We start from the raw sequence: 22,782 nt of genomic DNA, 5'->3' as shown, positions 1-22,782 counted from the left end.
CAGCACCAATTTAATTTTGAACTGGTGCATCAATGGGCTTCACCTAAATGAGAGAATGAACATAAACGTCTAACTTCTTGAAGAATTTTTAAGAAAATTTAAACCCAGATGTTGAACTTTATTCAACTTGAAGTTTACAAACTAAGTAAATTAGCATAGGAGAAACTAAGTGAGCCATAAAGATAAAATAAAATGCAATATTTGGCACCGTTAACTAAAAAGTTAGTTGCCCTAACCCTAAACCTCTAATCATAAACATTAGTTCTGCTACAGCATTAGATATTCAAAATATATCTTCCCTTTAAGGGCTGCTATCTTTGAGCATTAGCTTTTGATAATATAATTTATAGGTTCTATAATGTCCTTAGATATTTCAGTTATGTCAATATCTTGTTCTTTACTGTCTGTGTTTTTTGTTCCTGTATGTTTCTTCTTTTAAATGAGAATGTGAAGAGAGGAAACAGAACTGCTGCGTAAACTTCACCCACTTCAAAATAAGAGCATGTATATATACACATCTAAATTCCTGAATAATAATTCAGAACATTTCAACACAGGTGTCTGACAGTTTGCACAACAGGCAAGTAAATAAATGCTTTAGAATTGATCTCAAAAATGAATTCAGGAGATAAGTGAGCTAAATGTTTTCAAAGTTAAACAAAACATTAGCTCTGCTATTAGCACATTAGCACATAAAATCCAAGTAACATGCAAAAACGTTTGTGGCTGTAACGTGTCAGAATTAGTATGGGGCATGAACACTTTTACAAGGCACCGTATGCTGTGTTAAAGACGCAGTGTTCAACGTACTTTGATGACGTCGTCGATGTCGATCTTTCCATCCTTGTTGTCGTCCAGGGCTTTTGCGATCCTCTGCAGCTTCTCCTCTGGAATGTTCTGGATCTGCCGCATGACGTTGATGAGCTCGTCGATGCCGATCAGGTTCTCCCTGAAGGTGTAGAACAGACTGTATACAGGAAACAGTTACCGACTTTGACACGGTGTAAAATATGGTGGAGAGCTCCCAAATCAACGGGCTGCATTCGTTCTAGTCTCCCAGATTACGCCGATCCAACCAATTCAGGGGGTTTGTTGATGACGCAAGCAGATTGGGTAAGTAATTGAACCCATGCTGAAATAAAATGCACAACATGCTGCTTGAAATATTCTTTTTAGCCTGATGTGCTGCTTTAAATGGTTTCAGTCAGATGTTAGCGTAGCCTCGCTGCATAAAGGAACTACGAAATGCAGAAACTTTCATGCTTTTTGGACAAACATTTTTGACTTTTTGAATTTTACAAATCAAGCATTAAGTTTGAAAGTATTAATCAACAGACCAGAGCTGTTGAGCCTATCCCAAACACAGCAACCTGCTGGCTGAATTCTGTTGAGGTTCTGAGGTTAGGAACGGGACTGAAGACAGATTCTCTGCAGAACTATTTCAGCATGAGAAAAACCATGATGCAACGTCAGAGTCTGACATGCAGCAATGGTTTGACACTGTTCACCTTACCTCACGGCATCGCTATACTTAGTGAAGAATAATCTGCAAAATTTGAAATCAATTAGAGGTCTGGATTTGGTGTTTCGATCGGACATGACATTCTTTAATTGATTGATTTTATATTTTATCTCCACCACCATTTTACAAGAAATGTACTGATAAGAGAAGGTGCGTTTTGACTGTGGGCTCAGCAAACAGGCTGTTTATGTGAATTATGGCCACTGACAATGTATGAATCACTCTTATTGTTTACAACACGCAAAGTTCAAATATGGTCATTAAAGCAGCCTTACTGATCTGAGGAGCAAAGATCCCAGCCGCCAAATGAATCAGCATTAATCTCAGATTGTTTCAAATACAGATGGCTGTTGCTTTAAAGCTAAAGAAATCACTACTAATATTTCAGAAATATTGCAATAAATTTCCAATTATTTTTGCTGATCATGACAGGGAAAAAAAGGTTACTTGTCACACTTCCTGAGTTCTGGTACTACCTGGTGTTTCTAAACGAATACTGTGGTTACTTGACAAATTTTAGGAGAAATTAGTAAAGTTCACATTTTTAAAAATAATTATTTCTATATATGCTAACAGGAGCATAAAATACAGCCACACAACGTCACTATCTATTGGCTTTTCAGACAAACAAACAAATAAATAAATATCGGCCTAAATTGGAATCAGCTGTTTAAAGATCTGTGATCGGCCAGAAAACTACAATCAGTGCATCGCAAGTTGTGATTGTAATATGTTGTAATTAAATGTAAAATAATTTAACGCTACTTGCACAACCATTTATTTACTCAGGTTAGCTGAAATTAAGTCACTTGATTTGTTTTTCTAATATTTCCAGGAAGGTCAAGTAATTCTAATGATAAATTTGAATGTATTCACTGCAAAAGGCTGACATTTTCAATATGAACGACTAGGTTTAAGTTTTTTGTTTGTAAACAAAAATCCAAAGTTCTTCTTTTGTGTAAGGAGGAGATGCTGGGAATATGTGATCCGTACAAATGCTTAGCAACCTCCACCCAGTTGTTAAGGTTGTAGTTTTTGGTACCTATAATGACTCCTGAAAACTATCGTGATACCTGCAGTCAAAAAGCACCTTATGTGGAGGCTGATGATAATGAAGAGATTTGTTAATGATTAATGAGAAAGCTGCGGGAAAAAATGTGGGTAAAAGAAAAGGGATGTGGAGTAAATGTGACTCTTACCCAACAGGCACAGTGGTTCCGCTGTCCGCCTGCCCGTCCAGCATGACTTTGTCCTTCTCCAGCTCCACAATGATTTTATCAATGCGACCGATCATGCGCGTGACTCTCTTAGACAAACGCTTGCTGGCCTTCGATTCTTCCAAGGCCCTCTCCTGACCGTTCTTGGAAAATTCCTTTTTGATCTCCTCCAGATCCTGGAGACACACAGAAGGATTAAAATTATTCTGTGCATTTATGTATCGACAAAAATATGTTTTGTTTGTTTGTTTGTTTTAAGTGAAACAACTGAAGTGAACATGAATACAGTCTGAGCGTAAAAGCACCTCGTTGTACTCCTGGACGTCATCCTTCAGCTCCTCCAGTTCCTCTTTCTCCAGAGTCAGCAGCTTCTTCTGCTCCTTCAGCTTAGAGCAGGCGTCACTCAGAAGGTCAATCTCTTCTTTGGTTATCTCCTCATCCTGGAACAAGAAGAAACAATCAAAGAACAGCAAAAGAAATGATATACTGCAAGTGGATGTCATTAAAACTGAAGATCTACTTTAGAAATAATAATTGCAGCCTGTTACTGTCATATTTCACAGATACGACTGATGAATATTTACAACCAGTGTTCTACACAATAAAGTGATTGTATGTTTTTTTTTTTGTTTTTTTTTTTTTGGTCATAGCTTCAGCTTCATAATGAGTTTTTAAAACATTTGAATGCATACAGTGTGCTAAAATATTTTTAAGTGATTACTCTAATTGTTAGATCAGTCTTCTGATTAATTAATGCCTGAATAAGTAAACTGAAAAAACTGACTTAAGTACTTTTTTAAAAAAAAACATGATGGTGGGTCCTGAACTCTGACCAGTAGAAAAACTATTGCCTTGAAGGATTTGTGGCTGTACTTACAGGGAAAAATGGCTGTAATCTGACAACATGTGAAAAGGTCCACAGTCGCTGTACAAGTACAATCTATTAAAATAACATTTACTGTGAAGCCAAAAGAGATCAAAAAACAGGAGGACGTCAAGAGGGGACTCTGGGTCATTACATTCTCACATGAGGGAAGAAAATCTATAGATGAAAGCTGGAAAGTCACAAGATGAATGGAACGGGAGGGCTCAAATACAGGAGTACTGAACAGAACAACAAATAAAGTTTAACATTTCATTAAGGAAACCCAAACACTACATCCATCAGCTGTGGGGGAGCAACATTAAACCTAACCTGAATACGCAGAAACGTGTGCCAGTGCTCATACTGGTGGGAGGAAACAAAAAGATCAACAAGTAAGAGAGAAAAGCTTTCCATCTGAACAGAGAGGGTCAGAATTAAATGAAGTCCACACCCCAAATACTGAAGGCCAATTTATTTGGGGAGAAAATATTGTTGTTTTATCTTTATGATTATGATTTTTAATGCCTTATCGCATCAACAAGCTTATTCACGTGTCACTCATTTCATTTCTTATTTAATGCAAACACCACAATGAGGAAATTTTACGGTTTTTTACATTAGCAGAATATTGTCAAAGGTGTGTTTGTGATGGAAACGCAGCTACAGCAACTAATTTACTACTTCATGATATTACCTTGCTTCCTTCAATAACAGGAGCTGTGTCCCTCAGAGTCTCTGACTGAGCTGCTCTGGTAGCCTGTAGCAACGCAGGCTCTGCATCGCTGTGCTTCGCACCGTTGACTTCCAGCTCTAACTCGTCCTCCTGCAGGACAATACACAGTCAAACATGCAAAAGAGGCCAGTCGAACAAAAACAAATGTGAAAGTTAAACAGATTAGTCCAGCAGAAGCACACTGAAATTACTTTTTGATCATCTGTAATAATAATAATTAGAGATGTGCCGATCAGGTTTTTTTCCTCCCGATACCGATACCGATCACCCATGAGGGCCGATCACCGATACCGATCACATAATTATTTTTTTTTTTTTATCATAAACACTACCAGTTACATTATGTGGAAAAAGGAACCATGAATTCACCTTAATTTAGACAAAAAATTGTTTTTAATAACTTTTTTCAAGAAGAAAACTAAACAAAACAGGCATTGTGCAAATTGTACTGCTATTGATAATACTATCTTTAACAGACTGAAAACATATGAAGGCTCTGAAGAGGCTAAATAATGCAAAGAGCCAAAATAAAACCTCTCAACATTGCCGAAAAAAATTCAAGTATAAAACTTAACATTCAAAAGCAAAAACAGGTTCCATTACAATAAACAATCCAGATTTACTGAATGAAAACTTTTTGATAGCATGGCGGCTAGTTGATTACTGCTAGCTCTGATTGGCTGTTTCTGATTGAGCGGAGGAATTATGCAAAACAGGGAGGAGATCGATTATTTTTTCAGAGATTATTTGTCTCATGTTAGGACAGCGCAAGTTTTAATACGTATGTAAAATTTATTTTTTTAGGTTAGATGCTGCAGCTTTAAACAGAGGTTTGGTGTGAGAGTCACTACCAGGTGGAGCAGAAGCGGCGCTCCGTCTGTCAGATATTACTACCAGTAGCGTAGCAGCGGTTCAACAACGAGATCAGAACCAGCGTCTTACATCGCAGCTCGAAGACTTAAATAATTTTGCGGGTTATTTGTTTAGCTTTCTGACCGTCATGCTAGTCCGGGTGAGTGTTTGTAGCTGTGCGCTGCTTTACCTGCTATCTGATCCTCCGTATGTCTTTTTTACTGCAGTGAGCCTCGATGTAGCCAAACTCCGTCAAGTATTTCATTGTTTTTATGTCGTATTAGCTTCGTTGTGTTGATGCATTTTGACGTGCACCTGCTTCAATTTTCCGCCGCAACACGCAAACTTCCCCATTTCACTCAGTGCGTTATAGTTCCACATCGCTTAGGATTTGTTGCTGCGCGTTTGCGCAGAGTGAAGGAAAGAGGAGACCAGCTGCACAGGCAGGCTGCGAAATGAGATGATCGGTATCGGCAACAAGAGCCAATGATCGCCGATCACCGATCATGCACTTTTTCACGAAAATCGGCCCGATTATGATCGGTGACCGATCGATCGGCACACCTCTAATAATAATGTAAATAAATATGATGTTAGATTTTTGTTAAAAGTGGATTTCTCCATAATTGCTAAGATCTGTAATGTTAATGGGCCATATCAAATCTGAATGGTCTTAAAGGGCCAGTTGTGCCAGAATATATTGACAAAACTAATTAAATTGTCAAAATATCAATAAATACCTGTTCCTCCAGCATTTTGTGATTTATTTTAGTGAGGTCTTTTTGCAATCAAAATTACAGATTTTGTGGTGCCAATTTAGAAATGTTTATAAGAAATTTTAAGATATTTGTGCTGTGATGTTCAATGTGACTTCTTATTACTCCCCATGCCAGTTATAACTTCACTATAACTTGAAGGCTGAGACAGCATTCGCTTCAATCCAATGTTTTCAACCAATTTTGAGGAAATTTGTAGTAAAATTAGAAAAATATATGTAATTTTGTTGATTTTGTGTGAATTTTGCAGACTTACTGATGTAATTTGGAGTCTATAGAGCCACATAAAAAACTACGGCGGGCCAGATTTGGCCCCGGGCCTTCAGTTTGACACCTGTGTTATAGCAACTCCAAAACCTGAAGTGAAAAGCAACTTTGCCTTGGACAGAGCCTGAATTAGGGGAGGGCATTTTTGTACCTTTTATCATTTATTGTGATACATTTCTTGTCATGATAAATCCCAATTAATGAAGTTCAAAAATCCCCCCAAACTGTTAAGAAACAAACAAACAAACAAACATTTTTTGTTTGTTTGTTGTTTTTTTAAATGGGACCACAGTTCTCTTGTTTTAGGTCAGTTAGAATTACTAAAATTGTTTGCTAAATGCCACAGTAATAAGAGAAAATGTCTGAGGTTTATTTACTAATATCTCCAAATCAGAAGTCTGCATGCATTTCCTCAGTATTTGGTAGCACTGACTTTGAACTGTATGATTTATGTCAAAAGTTTGGGGTTTACACACACTTGAATGCGCACACAAACACACACATACCCTAGCAGCCTTCTCTGCAGCATCAGCCAGCCTCTCCATCTCCCGATCCTTGGAGTCTTGGCGTATTGCTGCCTCCTCCTGCAGCATCGTCTCCAGTTTGGTCTTATTGTCCACTTTGGAGAGCTCGATTTCAGCCACCTTCACCTGGGCCTCTTTGGTCTAAAGAGAAAAAAATAAACGTGCTTGGTTAACTTAACTTAGAGCAAATTAAATCGACTAAACTTGCGAGGCCTGTATCCACAGTTAAACTGGGTAGAGGTACTTTTCGGAGTCTGTTTTTTTTTATTGCACCATTCATTCCAGCGAACATACCACCATCTCAGGAAGGGTTTGCAGCGTAGTTTTGAGCTGATCCGCTGGAGACAGAGTGTCAGGGAGGAACATGGCTCGGGACAGCAGCAGCAGAGACGTGGGGATCTGCTGGTTCAGATGCAGGTCCAACCACTGCAAAAAACAAGCAGAAGAAGCTGACCCACTTCCTCATCTACCTTGAAGAAAAAGGTTACTTGTGGAGTCCCACAAGTCTGTGTGCTCAGACCAATTCTCTTTCCTAGATATGCATACAAGCATTCTTATTTGATTATTATCTTATTGTTTTTTTAATATTGTGATATATACCAATCAAATACAGGTGTTAAGATTCAGTGAGGGCTGCACAGTGGCGTGGTTGGTAGAGCTGTTGCCTTGCAGCAAGAAGGTTCTGGATTCGATTCCCGGCCCCGGTCTTTCTGCATGGAGTTTGCATGTTCTCCCTGTGCATGCGTGGGTTTTCTCCGGGTACTCCGGTTTCCTCCCACAGTCCAAAAACATGACTGTCAGGTTAATTGGCCTCTCCAAATGCATGTCTCTGTGTTGCCCTGTCTCGCCCATAACGTTAGCTGGAGATAGACACCAGCAACCCTCCTGACCCCACCAAGGGACTGTGGTGTTAGAAAATAAATGAATGAATGAATGAATGAATGGATGGATGGATGGATGGATGGATGGATGGATGGATGGATGGATGGATGGATGGATGGATGGATGGATGGATGGATGGATGGATGGATGGATGGATGGATGGATGGATGGATGGATGGATGGATGGATGGATGGATGGATGGATGGATGGATGGATGGATGGATGGATGGATGGATGGATGGATGGAAGATTCAGTGAGCACACGTATAAACAAAACGAAATGTGCAAAAAAAGAAAAAAGTAGAATGTAGTCCTTTAGGTATCTGACGTGTTAGTGGACGAAATAAATAAAAATTTAAAAAATCAATTAATAATAATAAACCATTATGTATAAAGGGAAACAAAATTGTTAGGCAGAATGTTTTTCTTTATTTTTTTCATCTGTACCAAAAGGAATTTGGGTTTGTTCTTTTCTTAATTTCTTAAAGATTTAAAGTTTGCTTTCCTACAAAAAAATTGACTTCTTGACTTGTTTAATTAGAATTATTGGATGCTTAGTTGATTGTTGAGAAGTATAAAAAATGTGTGTGTTTTTGTTACTTTAGAAATTACAAATGAATATTGTGACTTCACTATTTTTGGCACACCTGACAAAATCTGTGGACCCCTCTGCTTTAATCCCTTGAAGTGTTCCTAGAGCTCCATAAACCTGCTCTTTCACTAATTCAGTCTGAGCCAAGACAAAAGACAGAAGAGTTAAATCGTCGTTTCTACTACCTGGCTGAGTTGCTCCCTCAGTCGTTCCTCTGTGACTCCTAGAGATCTCATCCCTCTAACGCGACAGGCCGACTGCACTTCAGTCACGCTCATACTCTCTATTCCTTCTTCTGCTATTAGCTGGAGAATAGAGGTACATGGGTCATAAGAGCATCGCCCCCAATGGGAGAACATCACACATCAAGTGGAACTGAACCCTTCATACCTTGTCATCAGCATGGATGGCCCTCAGCTTCATGATGAGCTGAAAACGCAGGAAGTTATTGGTTCCAATGGACTGGAGCTCCAGGAGTCGGCAGAGAGCCACCAGTTGAGGTCGGGTCAGGTTGTCCAGAGTCAGCTCGTCCTCAAACAGTTTGGAGAACTTTATGATCTGCTCGTTACTGGGACGCTCTCCAGAGTCCCGGATCTGCAGAAAGAGTCCCATTACGCACAGAATTCTGTAGTCTTAATATGACGTAACGGTCAAGTGACGTTAACACGTCTAAGCATACACAAACAATATATTGTTTCAACCTGAAGAGAGGCACCTAAAGCCTTTTGGTCATTTCTCACCAACACCAACCTTTTGGAAGAAAGTGGAGAACTCCTCGGTCACATTGCCCTGGGTAGCCTTGTTCCTCAGTGCAATCTCCTCGATGGTGTCCTGTAAGAACTTGGCCATCTCCAGTTTGACTCTGAGCTCCTTCTTCAACCTCTCCTCCTAAAAACACGAGAAAAGATTCAATTTACTTTTACTTACATTTTTCCCCTTTTCAGCAAAGAAACACAAAATGACTGAAAATGCATGTGGTGAATACATGCAACCACCTTACAGCATCAGCCGCTACATTTTGCTAAAAAAAAAATATTGACTGAACGTTTAAAACCCAACTGGAAAAGTATCTGAATCCTGGTTTGATTTCCTTCAGAGAATCTACAACAGCAAATGCTAAAATGGCTTCAGAAGAACCATTTTAGACTACAGCTCTGGTTACCTTCTTCGACTGGGTTTCAAAGGTGGAAGGCAGCATGTTGGGGAACAGCTTCAACGCCACAGGAAGGAGGAACTCCATGAACGGGACGATGATGAATACCAGGAAAGGCAGCAGCCTGAAAACATCTGCACACGTTCTGAGGAACTGAGGAGAATTTTTCAGAGAATAATGAGCACAAAGTCTGAGGATGATGATTCCAATAAACAAAAGATGATGCTTCAACAAGCTCTCACTGGTTCAGGAGACTACAGTCACATTCAGTAAATTAGAACACACGTCAAAATGAGGCTCGTTTGTCCGTTTAAAAGTACGTTTTGAAAATAACACACACATAAAGCAGAAAATCTAAACAATATTTTTCTATTGGTTTGATATGGTATTCTAATTTTAATTGTCATGTTTTCATTAACTGTAAGAGAAAAAATATATTCAACAGAAATTAAGCTTTCAAATATCCATCTGTGTGGAATTAATAATCTATATAATGTCATAAAGTTCCTGAAATAAATGGACTTTTCAACAATAATATAATTTAATGCATGGGTCTGTATGGGCTAGACACGACTACAAACTGAATCACAAATAGTCCCAGAAGTTACTGTGATAAATGATAATATTGTTGCTTGGAGACCATTTTCAAGGGGTATGATGGTAATGGCATAACAATGTAAGTTCAATGTAAGTTTCAATGTTCTAAAGAACATTTGACAGTGGAACTGGTATATATTTTAAATATCCAATAAAAAAAATTATCAAAAACAAACAAACACAACCCAGAACCATAAATATAATTGATTATAACAACTCTGTAAACAAACTTGCCCTTCAAAAATATGAATTGTTGGGTTCAGACAGTTAAAAACAGGCAAATATGACAGTTGGGACTTTTGTAATGATCAAGCTCATTTTAATTTATCATTCGAGTAATTGGTTTATTGTGATTAGACTTGTTGCAATAAACTAATTAATTGCACGATAGGCTAAAATGAGCTAAAATTTTTCATTTGCATGAAATGAAAAATTTTTCGTTTTTCTCTTTTCTCTCTACCTAAAACTGGATGACAAAAATCTTCAGTTTGGTGTTTTGATCTCAACTAGTTCTTTTTGTTAAAGGACGATTTTGTTTACAGAGACTTTATAAGTCATTTTGTTTGCCGTTCCTGTTGTTTTATTTATTTACTTTGGGTATTTAAAGTGACTTCCAGTTCCAGTGTATTGATCTTCAAGGATGTGTTCTTGCATTATTATGCCATTAGCATTATACTACTTGAAAATGGTTTCAAAACAACAATATTATCATGTATTGCAATAACTTCTGGGACCATTTATCTCTCAACAAAATTTGTTACAGTGACCAGCCTACAACAGAGTTGGGTCTGCACCTTTCAAATGATTTTTAGTTTAACTCTGCTGCAGTTTATATAAGCATCCAGCAGAGGGCGACATTTTGCCCCTAATCTCAACCAGAATTGGCATGCTTTTCACTTTTCTTGTTTGTAGACAGAAGCAACATTCTTAGAATGTGTATATATACCACCCCCACACACACACACGCATGGTGACACACACACACACACTTAGTGCACATTCACGATTCCTGCTGCTTTCTTTGCATTGAGCTGTAGGCCAAAATGGGCATTCTACCCCACAGTGCTCAAAAAGCTCTCCTTCATTCAACAGGAAGCACTTTAGTTAAGCACAGAGAGGAACAATCCAAGCACCAAGCCAGCCCTGTTCTGTGTCATTGTACAGCTGTCCAACTGTGGCTTTCTGACTGCTCCGAGACGCAACCTACAAAAACCAGTCCCGAGGCAAGAGAACGCCAAAAAACACGAGTCTGCCTTTCTGTCCTCTCCACCTGCATTTCAGTGGGGCAGTGCGATGGAGGATTTAGGCCATCTTGAGTGAAAAGGCCTTTGTCTGCTGGCCCATTGACATGTATATCATCTGCTGGAGTTTTGGCATCAAAGCAGAAGGAATGGGGTGACACGTTGAAACAGAAAGAGCCCCTAAGCGGAGGGCCGAGGATTGTAGGTGAATGTGAAAGGAGGAGATTAAGGAGGCAATGCCATTCCAGGTTAGATGAATGGATGGTAAGATGGGTTTGGAGCATGCACACAAGAGAAAGACTCCTGCATTTGAAAAGTGGCAGAGGGGGGTGGTCTTGCTTATAGAGGGGAAGCAGTGGTCAGTGAAAGGTCTGACCGACCGCTTTTAACATCAACACAAAGCTTTGCTTCCTCTGGTAACTAGATGAAAGTGTTTAAAATGTCTTCTTAGCTGCTTGAGCTAATATCTATTTGCATTGAATATAATTAGGAATGCACAGGTTGTGTTGGAATGCTGGGCATTTTCAGCTAAATCTCGTCCTGGTGAGAAACCCTTTGGAAATCCAAACATTCAGTCAGAAGTTGCGCCTGCGTCCTACTTCTTCAGTGTGGACAGTGTTACTGAATGAAGAAGCCTCAAAGTTAGCTTATTTTGGTAAGAAGTTATTTATCTCTCTCACACAGAGCTGGAACATTGCCCTAGTTGCTAGTATACATACCACCAATAAATATGATGAGGAAGAGTGTTTATGACATTTTACAATTTCCGAAAAGAATATTGCAATACTGTAATCCTGGGCATCAACAGAACATCCTCTGCTAAGATGATAGCCGTCAAATTTGACAAATTATGAGTAGCCCTTTCATTTCAACAAAAACTACTACATCAGGGGTCCCCAAACTTTTTCCTGTGAGGGCCACATAACTTTTCCCTTCTCTCCTGGGGGGCAGGAGTCAGTTTGTAACAGAAAAAGTGTGATGTTTGCAGGAGTGCCTAAATGTAAAAATGTATTGTTTTCCAGAAAGCGCAATCACAACCCTCTCTGGGTTCTTCACAGAAAAAATCCAGGAAATAACACTATTTATGAAATAAATACCGTATTTTCCAGACTATAAGTCGCAACTCCAAAGTTCTTTTTAAAAAAAACCCCAGTAAACATAACATTTTTGTAACTTTTTTTTTTTTTTTTTACAAAAAATAAGTCGCAGATATATCTGCCGCTCCAGGTTTTTAACAACGATGCAGCAGCAGCAGAGGGGGGCGGACACCCAAAATTTGAGTCATAACAGGTCAATTGAATATCACATTTACTACGGTTGAAAAAGAAAAAGTTGTCAAGTTTAGATTTAACTGAACTGATTACGGTAGTTTCCGAACAGTAACTGTAACAGTAAAAGTGCTGATCCTTCATGTCTGCTACTAGCATGTGCTAAATGAAAATGGCCGCTTTCTTCTTCTTCTTCTTCAGATTTCAACGGCAGCTTGCATCCGTTACTGTTGCACTACTGCCATCTATTGGATCCTAATATCTATACCTCAAATTCTCATAATGATCCCAGTATTTAAAAAAACTAAAAATCTTCTTTTTCCCCTCAATGCGATTTAACTGATCAACAACATTTTCAAATTTCAATTCCATAATAAAACCTAATTCCGTTTTAATGGGCAATTTCTTCTTTTATTTCCAATTTTGACTTCCAAAGATTCACTTCCTGCTAAAGAGCCCCCTGGTGGTTGAAGAAAAATCCACATATAAGCCGCATGGTTCAAAGCTTAGAAATAAGTAGCGGCTTATAGTCTGGAAAATATGGTATATGAAAAAAAATCTAAATGCTCTCTGGTATTGTTCAGGGGGCCGGACCAAATGTGGAGGCGGGCCGTAGTTTGGGGACCACTGTACTACATGATCCGAAGTTGTCATGAGCTAGTTCAAGGATTTTAAAACATATTTTAAGAACAATAGAGAAATCATCAGTTTTCTTGTTTTTCTTGTTTTATTTTCTGACTTTATTTGATATTTTAGGTTTATTTACTGTATACGTAGAAATGCCAATGATCTGCTTTGTTATGGCAAACAGACAACAGGTTGTTCTATGTTGTGACAATACTGTCACCTTGTATGTTTGCTTTAAACAGTTAAAAATGAGACTATCAATGACATCTACTTGTAGAAATGAAGGTAAAGAGTTGTTCTTCTGCTAAAATAAGAAACAAATCTTTTTTTTTTTTTTTTTTTTTTTTTTTACCTGATCAAGACTGGATATTTAGCAGTTTAGTGATGCTTACTCTTAACGAGCCAAAAGACCAAACCAAAAGACACCAATGCAAACGCTAGAGCGTCACTAAACTCCAGCAGTACATCCAGTCTACATTGTGGACGGAGCAGTGGCAAGCAGCCAATCACGTCACTGTAATCTGTTCCATCCAGACTGACTGAGGAATGCTGCCGCAGTTAGTCTGACCTCTGCTGATCTGCTCTGCTTTCCTCAACCTGACCTTCAGATTATTTCAGTCAACACAAGGCAAAGTGAATAGTAGCTGTTACTACAAGAGTGAAAACTACAGAATAAATTGAATCATTTGCCTTCTTTCAGAATGTTTTAGGCTGGGTGTTTCCTCTCTTTGTCTCTTCTTCTGGTGTTGAAGTTGTGGAAGTCGTAGACATGACAAACTCTGGGAGGTTAAGAACTAAAGTCAAAGTCTCAGATTTCTGTTTCTACATGTAAACCTCATCCCTAAAGAGTTTTACTAAAGCAACAGAATGCTGCTGAGCCACTGGTGAGTAAACACACAGCTGGTGGTTATTTCCTGTAATTGATCCCATTAGGCGTGAAAAGCTCTGGATTAAACTGTACGGAACAAGAAGTCTCAGCTGCTGGGCTCGACTCCTCACCTAGTTACCTCTGAACTCATGGCCTTTGGACAACTTGCACAAGACACACAGCAACCTGTTGGGCAATGGGAGTGTTAGTTGGAGGTGCAACGCAGAGGCTGTTGGGAACTCTGAAGGAGTTTGCGCTCCAAAAAAACTCGTCTCTATGCATAAAGAAAGCCAGCAACCACAGAAAGACAAAGGCAGAGGGTGGACTGGTCAGAAATGTTGTGTCTATCATAAAAATAATGACACACATTACTGTGACTACAGCATCCTACAGTGAAGCATGGTGGTGGCACCATCATGTTATGGGGCTGAAATCTGAAAAGCTAGTTGATGAATGGAGATAAATAAAAGCTTGTCCCATCCTCCCAGCAGGACAACAACCCTATCGTCTCTATGAAAATTGAGTAACAAACATTGCTGCTTTTGAGTAAAGTTACTGACTCGGACGTAAAAGTGTGTCTATTCTTACCTGTCTCCTTTCACGACGAGACAGAGGATTCCCATTCAGGATCTTCCACAACATGCGCCCCGCGATGGTGGTGTCAATCCACAGCAGCCTGAAGCCATGGTAGTAGTGCTTGATTTCGTCGATGACCCGCTGCCGGATCGTCCGTCTGACGGGCTCAACGTCCAGTGTGGGGCTGTACACGGGCCCACCTTCCTCCAGCTTCATTTTCTTGTCTTTTAAGGATTTTAGGGATTTCTCCAATTTTGAGTCATCCCATCGTCTCCTTGAGGTGTGTATCCACCTGACGCCTGGGAAGTACTGAGGTGAGCCTGTCGTACACCAGGCCGGATTGGAGGAAGCCGCGGCAAATGCACAGTACGGTCGCTGTGGGTCCAGATTCTGACTGGGTGCCATGTATTCATCGGACAGGGGGCAGGACGGGCTGACGGAGAAGACACGGGCCAAGCTGCCGAGCTGGAGGATGTCAAGCCTGTCAATACAAAAAGATACAAACATATTTTAAATCTTCGTCTGCATGATAGAAAAAGGTTGTGTCAGGTAGTTTAATTTCATAAGAGAGCGATTGGATTGGCTTACTTTTGACTGGTGAGTCTGAGAGTTGTGCAGTTGAAACAGGAACCATTCTGTAGTTTACCTGAAACAAAATACTATGAGAATTTGGCCAGCAAAATAATATATAAAAAAAAAACACAATGAACACTCAGAGTTAACAAGAATTCATCTCATGGTTCTGATTGGCAAATCCGTCACAAGCAATCTCTTCAAGGTCTGATGTATATGTATAGCCATATTCAATAAATTGGAATATGCATTCTGATGATTTGTCAAATTAAAAGTAGCTTTTGAAAATAAATCAAATCGATATCGATCGCGAAAGACTTTATCAATATCAGTAGAAAAAAGGTCAGATAGAACGTTCAATAATTTTACTGAACTCCGATCCAGAACAGCACAGCATTCTGCGGGATGAAGGCAAAGGAAAAACTTTAGCTGCTCAACCTCTTACGGCTAGCTAAGAATGGTGAGAGGCATCAACTGACTCACTCACTCTTTGGTTACCTAACAACGACCTGTTGAGTAACATGCGCAGCAGCAGTCTCCATTTGCCTCAAAACTGCTGAATAATAAAAAACCATGATGAAGTGAAGGCAGTAATATTCTAATTTTAAATGCCTTGTTTTCATAACCTCCAAACAGAAAATCATCATACTTAATACAAAAACATGCTTGCAAACATCCATCTGTGTTTAATTAATCTGCATCATGTATTTCTGTTGGGGATAAAGTTCCTGAAATACATGGACTTTTTAGTAATATTCAAACTTATTGAATTGGTCTGTTGTGTCTTATTACAGTATTCACACCCCTTATATTTTTGCAACTGTAAAAGCCGTGGAAAGTGCATGTGCAAAGTGAAACTTCGAGATGGTTGAATGCATGTAAAAGTTTACCCGCTTTTTACTTTTATCTGCATCACATAAAATCCAAATCAATTTTGCGGATGTAACAGAACAAAATGTGAATAGGTTTAAGAAGAGTGAATAATTTCCAAACCTATTGTATTGATCTCTCTGAATTTATTGAGGAAATGATAGAAGTGCTCATCCCCACCAGGTAAGCAATAAGAGACTAGTAAGTCACAGTCTTAGGCAACCATTTATCAATGAATACATAACAGAAACTTGCTGAACTTTCTCACTTTACTGGAGGCTTTAGCAGGTCATCACACAGCTGCTGTAATATCCAAACACATGTGATGCTAAATTCAAGAGTAGACTGCCTCTTATCCCCCAATAGTCCGGCTCCTTGATGAGCATTTAATTACTAAGTATAGTTTAGAACTCTCAAATATGTGCCAAATTCATAAAACATTATCATTATTCTGTTAAACAGAATATTCACACCCGGAGGCCCACAGCCGGGTTCACTAACTCCAGTGAGAGCAAAGGTGGGGTCCTGGGTCTCTTCCAGCCAATGGCGTGAGGACGGTGAACTCGACCACGCCCGTTCTCTGCCTCTCACATGGCCGGCTGGAGCGGATCCAGCAACGTCTGGCTGAACATGATCGCTAGGAGGACGCAGAGATTACTGGAACAGCGTCCACTCTGCGACCGAGCGCCCACCTACTGTAACAAGCAGAAAAGCCTGGAAGTACAGTAGAGTAGATTACACAACGCTGCAGCTCTTGTTTGTGTCGTTCTGCCTCCCTCTGGCCTACTGGGTGACTCCCAGCCACTGCTGAATGGATGTAAGGAGATCAAACTGGAACCTACACTCCGTCATCATTATCACCATTCATTTACTTGCTCTTAAAGAAAACACTGAAAGTAAGCTTTGTTGTTAACTAGTTATGTTAGTGTGTGGTTATACTAGATTCTGTCCAGAGCAAAAAACAACTGAATCCTATATTCCAGCTGCACTTAATTTCTCAAAACAGAGAAGATCTATAAACACACTGGATGCAGGGTTTCCCCTCAGTGTATTATAAGCCTGGTGGGCCTCCAGACTTTACTTGCATCCCCACCAGGCTAAGCATTGTTTGTTTGTCTATTACAGTGATCCCTCGGTTCACCTTTCGGGGTCTCGCTGCTTCGTGGATTTTTTTGTGCAGTTTTTTTTCCACAGTGCATTGTGTTCTGCGTCCTGATTGGCTAAACAGTCACCGAACTCCTTCTCTACCTGTGTGCTAATAACGTCACTAATATAAGTAATACAGATTGGCCATTCAGGAGATGAAAGCTGAAAACTTTGAATGCCTGCTGGAAAAAACTGTGGCCAGAGGCAGCGCAAAACCCGACCGGAGGCTCGCTTGACGAGATCCATCGCTCTGCAGTAAATACAGCTGTGAATCTCGCGGAGCAGGTTGGAGGAGACGCTTTAATAACATGACTCCAGATCACATTAAGGCCCAATTGATGAACAAGCACATCCGCTGACCTGAAAACAGGTTTTGTTCTTTGGTTTCAATGTAGAGTATTTAATTATGCTGTGTAATAATTGTAAAAACTAAAGGTAACTACTTTGCAGATTTCGCTTATCGCGAGTTATTTTCGGAACACAACCCCCGTGAAAAATGAGGCATCACTGTATAGGTTTTTTTATACACCAGTAACAGTGATAGCAAAGACGGGTTAAAGAGTTTCTTTGTTGGAATGGTTGGAAGTACAGTGGTAACATTGTATGGTCAGTATGAGTACACAGAGGGAGACTGAGGTCAGTTTTTCTTTTTGTTTTTTGTTTTTTTTTAATTCACTGGAACTCAGTGTTGCTCTAGCCCCCCCTACTGCCAGACTTAGCAAGTTTTCTGGAGGAAACCTTGGGATGACTGGAATCAGATGATTTTTATCTCAGTAGGCCCCAACTGGTGACAATGAAATCCAATCTTTTTCTGATTAGTGAACACACTATGCCAAACTTCTACCAGGGTGCACCAACAACAACAGCTCTCTTCAGTGTGGACACCGTTACAGAGGGAAGAAGACTCATTTAACTATTTTGAGCGAATTAGGTATTTAACACATAGAAGTACAAAATTATTTATAGGTTCATGGGTATGTCAGCTGTCTATTGAGGATGCTACTGAAAAAAGTCTGAACTATCTATTAGTCATGTCCCACTTTTGGAGATTTGGTAGGAACATTACCTGCTCTGGAATGGAAAAAAAAAAAAAAGTAATTCGAGTCTGACACGCCCTGGGGATATTTTATTAGACCGGCTAAGGAACAAAACAAGCAGCTTTTTTCTCCCCATGTACCAGGAAGTCTGGATTACAGGAAAGTTACTGTTTTATTCTTTAGATCTATCAACCTCTGCCTGTAATTAAGCATGCTGGGTTTAGAAATCTTGGCAGCCTTTTGCAAATCTAAGTTAAGACAAGTTTCTACGTGTTCTAGTAAATAGAAACAGAGATTAATGTTTCTATTCCCTAGAAACATTATAGTTAGTAAAGCAAATCTTACTGATGGTGCTAATTGCTAATAATAAGGACTCTGAAGACAACTCAATTGCAAGATTACTGTGTTGCAGTTTTTCCCAAATGTTAGTTTGAAAATTGGACCAGAGTCATTACAACTAATAGTGGTAATTTATATGCAATGAATAACAAGCCTTATTATATGTAGTAGGTGTGCCGAGCTAGTTGGCGGCACTGTAACACTGCCACACAGTGACACAAGAAACACAGAACGATGCCATGTATGTTTCTGGTTGCCTGAGACGTCGAAGCCATGTGGATGAACAGACTAAACATTAAAAACTTTTGTGGATACACCTAAAATCGTCTCTGTGTAAACAGGGCCCAAGATAACTTTGCTTTAAAGAATCAACGTGTATTTTAGCCACTAAAAATATACATCTGGAGTGCCCTATAAGGGAAGTAGAGTCCATCCAACTGGCCAAATATTTTATCGTAGACTTCAAATCTCACTCAGCTACACCACTTCTGTCAGGAGGATTTGAACAGAATTCCAGCTTATTAATGTGAAAAATATTTGAAAGAATGTGCGGCACCCTTGATTCATGTCAGACAGTTTAAAAGACAATTTATTAAATATGCTGACGCAAAGAAATTTAAAGAAAAAAACATTATAAAGATATCCACTTATTATGGTATTTAGTAAATAGAGATAATGTTAGGAATCTTATCCAACCTGAACGAGAAAACTTCAAGTCTGGTCAGACAGTGAAGAAAACATTGTCAATGTATATAAAAATGATGCAAATTGTTTAAATCCTTTACCCAGAACTGAACATTTTAGTGATAAATTAAATATACCTGTAATGAAAACAAATGTAGACTTAAAACCGAGAAAATTTGATGTAAGGTTATAAAAATGTAACATTAAATCTTAATGTTAAACTGCAGCAAGTGTATGTTTATAGAGTAGGGTTCACCAAGAGGGCAGAACACAGTGTTGGGCAACAGGAACTTTAAAACCAAAACAGAAGAACTGAGCTCTTTGGGTCTCAAGTGGAGATATAAAAGGCGTTGACCTTTATTCGTGGAAGCTGTGCTATCTGTCTGGTAATTTGGGCCCGCAGCCAAAAGCACATGGATAGGCAACGTGGACAGACAAAAACTCTTTATGAACTTTTCAAGCACACATTTTAAACACTGCAGATAGGTTTATCTCAACATTTACTAATGCCATCAATGTCCTTCACTGACCTCACTGTGATCCACTTAGAAATTACATAACCAAAGTGCAACTGGACACTTCATCTTGATACCCAACGTGGAAATTCATCAGCTTACTGGACAGGCTCATCAAAATGACATCGAGCCGCACTGATCTAATCCAGATCAAAACCAGTCAGTGAGTCAAAAATAACACCTTACTATAGTACAGACTGGAAAGCTATCCAGTTCCGACACATTTGAAACATCATAATTCCTCTTATACAACACTCCAAAGTCGTGACATGTTGAGCAACGCTAAGATAAACTAAGACTAAACCTTAGATAACTTGTGCTTCATCTTGGACATACAAATCAGCAGAAATGCACTGATCAGCCTTTTCAAGGCCTGGTCAGATTTTCATTCCTTTAAGTCTGACCTGCTAATTACGACTTTTCAGAAGGAGGTGAGGAAATGTGCTGAGCAAATGTGCTGCAAGTTATTTGACTAACACAAAAAATATATCAGACATTATACTCAAAACGCAAAATTTATCAAAGCAGATTGTGAATTTGAGTAGTCGATTTTGCTTTACTTAATGAATGTTTATTACATAGTAAATATTGTTTTTGTGTTTTTTGTGACATATTTTAATCTTTCTTCCCTAATATAGCTTTTGTAAATTGAGGAGCACCTGTTTGCCATGGCAACAAGAGCATCACCTTGCACTGTAAACGGGCGCTTTCAGGTCAGCGCTAAAGAGGAATTGCCCTCAGATAACCTTAATACTTGATCATGTGTTCCCCTATCACCCCAGTTGACATAGGTTTTACTTAATGATTCAAATGAATCACTAAATTGCTCACTGTCACAATTAACGAAATCGTAATTAAAATGTGCAGTGTGTTCATATCTGCTGCTGTCACATTTAGTCCACCTAAAAATTCAACAGGACGAGCTGCACTTGAAAAGACAGGACTCTTCTAGATGCTAACATGTCCAAGCTAACTGTTAGCTTCACTGTAATGATAATAAAGCCCATGTTAGCTAGTGAAAGACCGAAACAGAAACCTTACCTTTACCTTTCCGGAATTCGTTCTTTAACGACCGGGACGTTTTCATTAAAGGTGTCCGAGACCTCGTAAACAGGATTAACGCCATGCTTTGTGGGCTAAAGTTGCTCCTTTTAAACAGCGAGTTAAAAAGCTAGCTGCTCGACTAGCTAGCCTCAGCTTATACTAGAGGTTAATTAAACGTCCTACTAAAGCGAAACATAGAAACCCAAAGTAATTGAACTAAAACAGTATCAGGAGCTCGTTTATGTGGTCAGTGGAAAATATAACCCCATGTCATGTCCTTCCTTTCCTTTCACGCGCATGACAGAAAGCAGCCGGGGAAGCTTCTGAATGACGTCAGATCTTACGTTCAGCACATGCTTCCGGTTAAGTTTGAAAATAAAAGCTTTTTATTCACCGATAAAAGTCAGATTGTTTACATCAGTGATTTAATATAAAATGCAATTTAATTAGAAGTAGCAAAAATAAATATTCAAATAAAGAAACAAGTCATAAACCATAGTTTAGATAAAATAAAATTTGCGAACAGTTAGTAAAGTTGAAGTAAAAGTCAGCCTTAAAGACTATTTGCTTTCAGCATGAGGCCTTTATGGTGGCCTCATGTCTTTACGGTGTTCCAAATGTGAGGATGGTAATAAGAAAACAAAGCCTCATCATTAATTTTATGCATAACTGGAGGATCAAAACACCAGAAGGAGGTGTTTTTTAGCCACTAATTTGTTGCAATAATTTCCTGTTGTCTTTCTGTAGACGATACACTTGACTTGTCTCTCTCTTATAGACACAGAAACCAAAGGAACTTCTGCCTCTGTGAACTATATATACCTTTTAATGTAAAAAATAAAATAAAATAATAAAAAAATTAATTAATTAATTAATTAAAAGAAAAAAAAATCTCAGCAGCACAGTCACAGTGAACCAGGTTCTGCTGGATGTTTCTTCCTGTTAAAGGGGAGTGCTTCTCTCCACTGTTGCTACATGCAAGTTAACAAAGACGGATTGCTGAAAATTCAGTTACTTAACACAATCTGCTCGGTTTCCTCAGGTAAAACATTTCACCAACTATAAATGAGCTGAACTTGACTCACTGCATGGTTGTATTACTACAATAAAATCGAGTGTGATTGACTTTTAACGTGCCTTTATGATTAAACTAAATTGGTTTTATATTTCTGTACATCTAGTGGCTTTTTTGTTTGTTTTATTTATTTGTTTATTTTTATTTCATTTTTTATTTTTTTTGTAAGATGGCTTGAGGACACACCCACTGTCAGCACTATATAAATTAACTGAATAAAAATTAACCAAATTAAGGTTTTTCCAATGTGAAACTCAAACATTTCAAATTCCGGACAAACTGAAACAGAATCCTTTGACTCAGACCTACAGTGTACACATGCAACAGAGAAAAGTCCCAAACCACTAGGTGGCGCTGTAACCGCACTTTCACAATATTGAAAGACTTGTTTATTTTACATTTCAATTGTTTAACCTGACCCAGACTTTTAAATGGCTTACTGAGGATTGAGATCAGGGATTTGTGATGGCCACTCCAAAACATTAACTTTGTTGTCACTAAGCCACTTTGTAAGTAATTTGGTGATCTGCTTAAGGTTATTGTCCATTTCAAAGACCCATTTTTGTTCAAGCTTTAAATTATCTTAATATTTTCTTATCGTGTATTTTACCAGTTCCTCCGGCAGCAAAATTCCCACACTGTGTGACGACGCCACCAAAATACTTAACAGCTGGGATGATGCATTCCTTCAAATGATAATTATGGCCAATCACTTCAAGTTTCATCAGACTATGGGACGTATTTCTGAAAATAAGGTTTTTGTTCCTGAGTCCAAGGACTATATTTTTGGCTTTGCATGTTGTTTTGGCAGTAATGGAGTCTTCTTCTATGAGTGGCCTTTTAGCCTATGTCAGTGCTGAACTTGTTCCACTGTGGATATGACTCATTTACCAACTTCAGTGGGGATCTTCACAGAGTCTTTTGTTTTTGTCTTAGTG

General features: G+C 38.9%; 1 protein-coding gene across 3 annotated transcripts in view; it reads right to left on the bottom strand.

Annotated features, from left to right (window-relative positions):
* Positions 1 to 21,089, bottom strand: part of letm1 (leucine zipper-EF-hand containing transmembrane protein 1) — a 28,390-nt gene extending 7,301 nt beyond the window's left edge. Inside the window, exons 1-13 of one of the 3 annotated variants that reach the window (XM_014995043.2) lie at positions 20,767 to 21,089; positions 15,150 to 15,207; positions 14,574 to 15,042; positions 9,394 to 9,537; positions 8,982 to 9,119; positions 8,622 to 8,825; positions 8,417 to 8,536; positions 7,051 to 7,182; positions 6,739 to 6,897; positions 4,299 to 4,427; positions 3,045 to 3,179; positions 2,722 to 2,915; positions 811 to 967 (exon numbers count right to left, since the gene is read on the bottom strand). In XM_014995043.2, coding sequence (XP_014850529.2) covers positions 811 to 967; positions 2,722 to 2,915; positions 3,045 to 3,179; positions 4,299 to 4,427; positions 6,739 to 6,897; positions 7,051 to 7,182; positions 8,417 to 8,536; positions 8,622 to 8,825; positions 8,982 to 9,119; positions 9,394 to 9,537; positions 14,574 to 15,042; positions 15,150 to 15,207; positions 20,767 to 20,851 — 2,124 coding nt within the window. In that variant the 5' untranslated portion in view covers positions 20,852 to 21,089. The remainder of the gene's footprint in view (positions 1 to 810; positions 968 to 2,721; positions 2,916 to 3,044; positions 3,180 to 4,298; positions 4,428 to 6,738; positions 6,898 to 7,050; positions 7,183 to 8,416; positions 8,537 to 8,621; positions 8,826 to 8,981; positions 9,120 to 9,393; positions 9,538 to 14,573; positions 15,043 to 15,149; positions 15,208 to 20,766) is intronic. The other 2 variants (XM_088002889.1, XM_014995044.2) reach the window with 2 other exon arrangements.
* Positions 21,090 to 22,782: the final 1,693 nt, after the last annotated feature.

Source organism: Poecilia mexicana, unplaced genomic scaffold, assembly GCF_051168715.1.
Source record: "Poecilia mexicana isolate PSO_F unplaced genomic scaffold, ASM5116871v1 scaffold_22, whole genome shotgun sequence".
Classification (NCBI taxonomy): Eukaryota; Metazoa; Chordata; class Actinopteri; order Cyprinodontiformes; family Poeciliidae; genus Poecilia; species Poecilia mexicana.
This window is presented reverse-complemented; position numbering and strand designations above follow the sequence as displayed.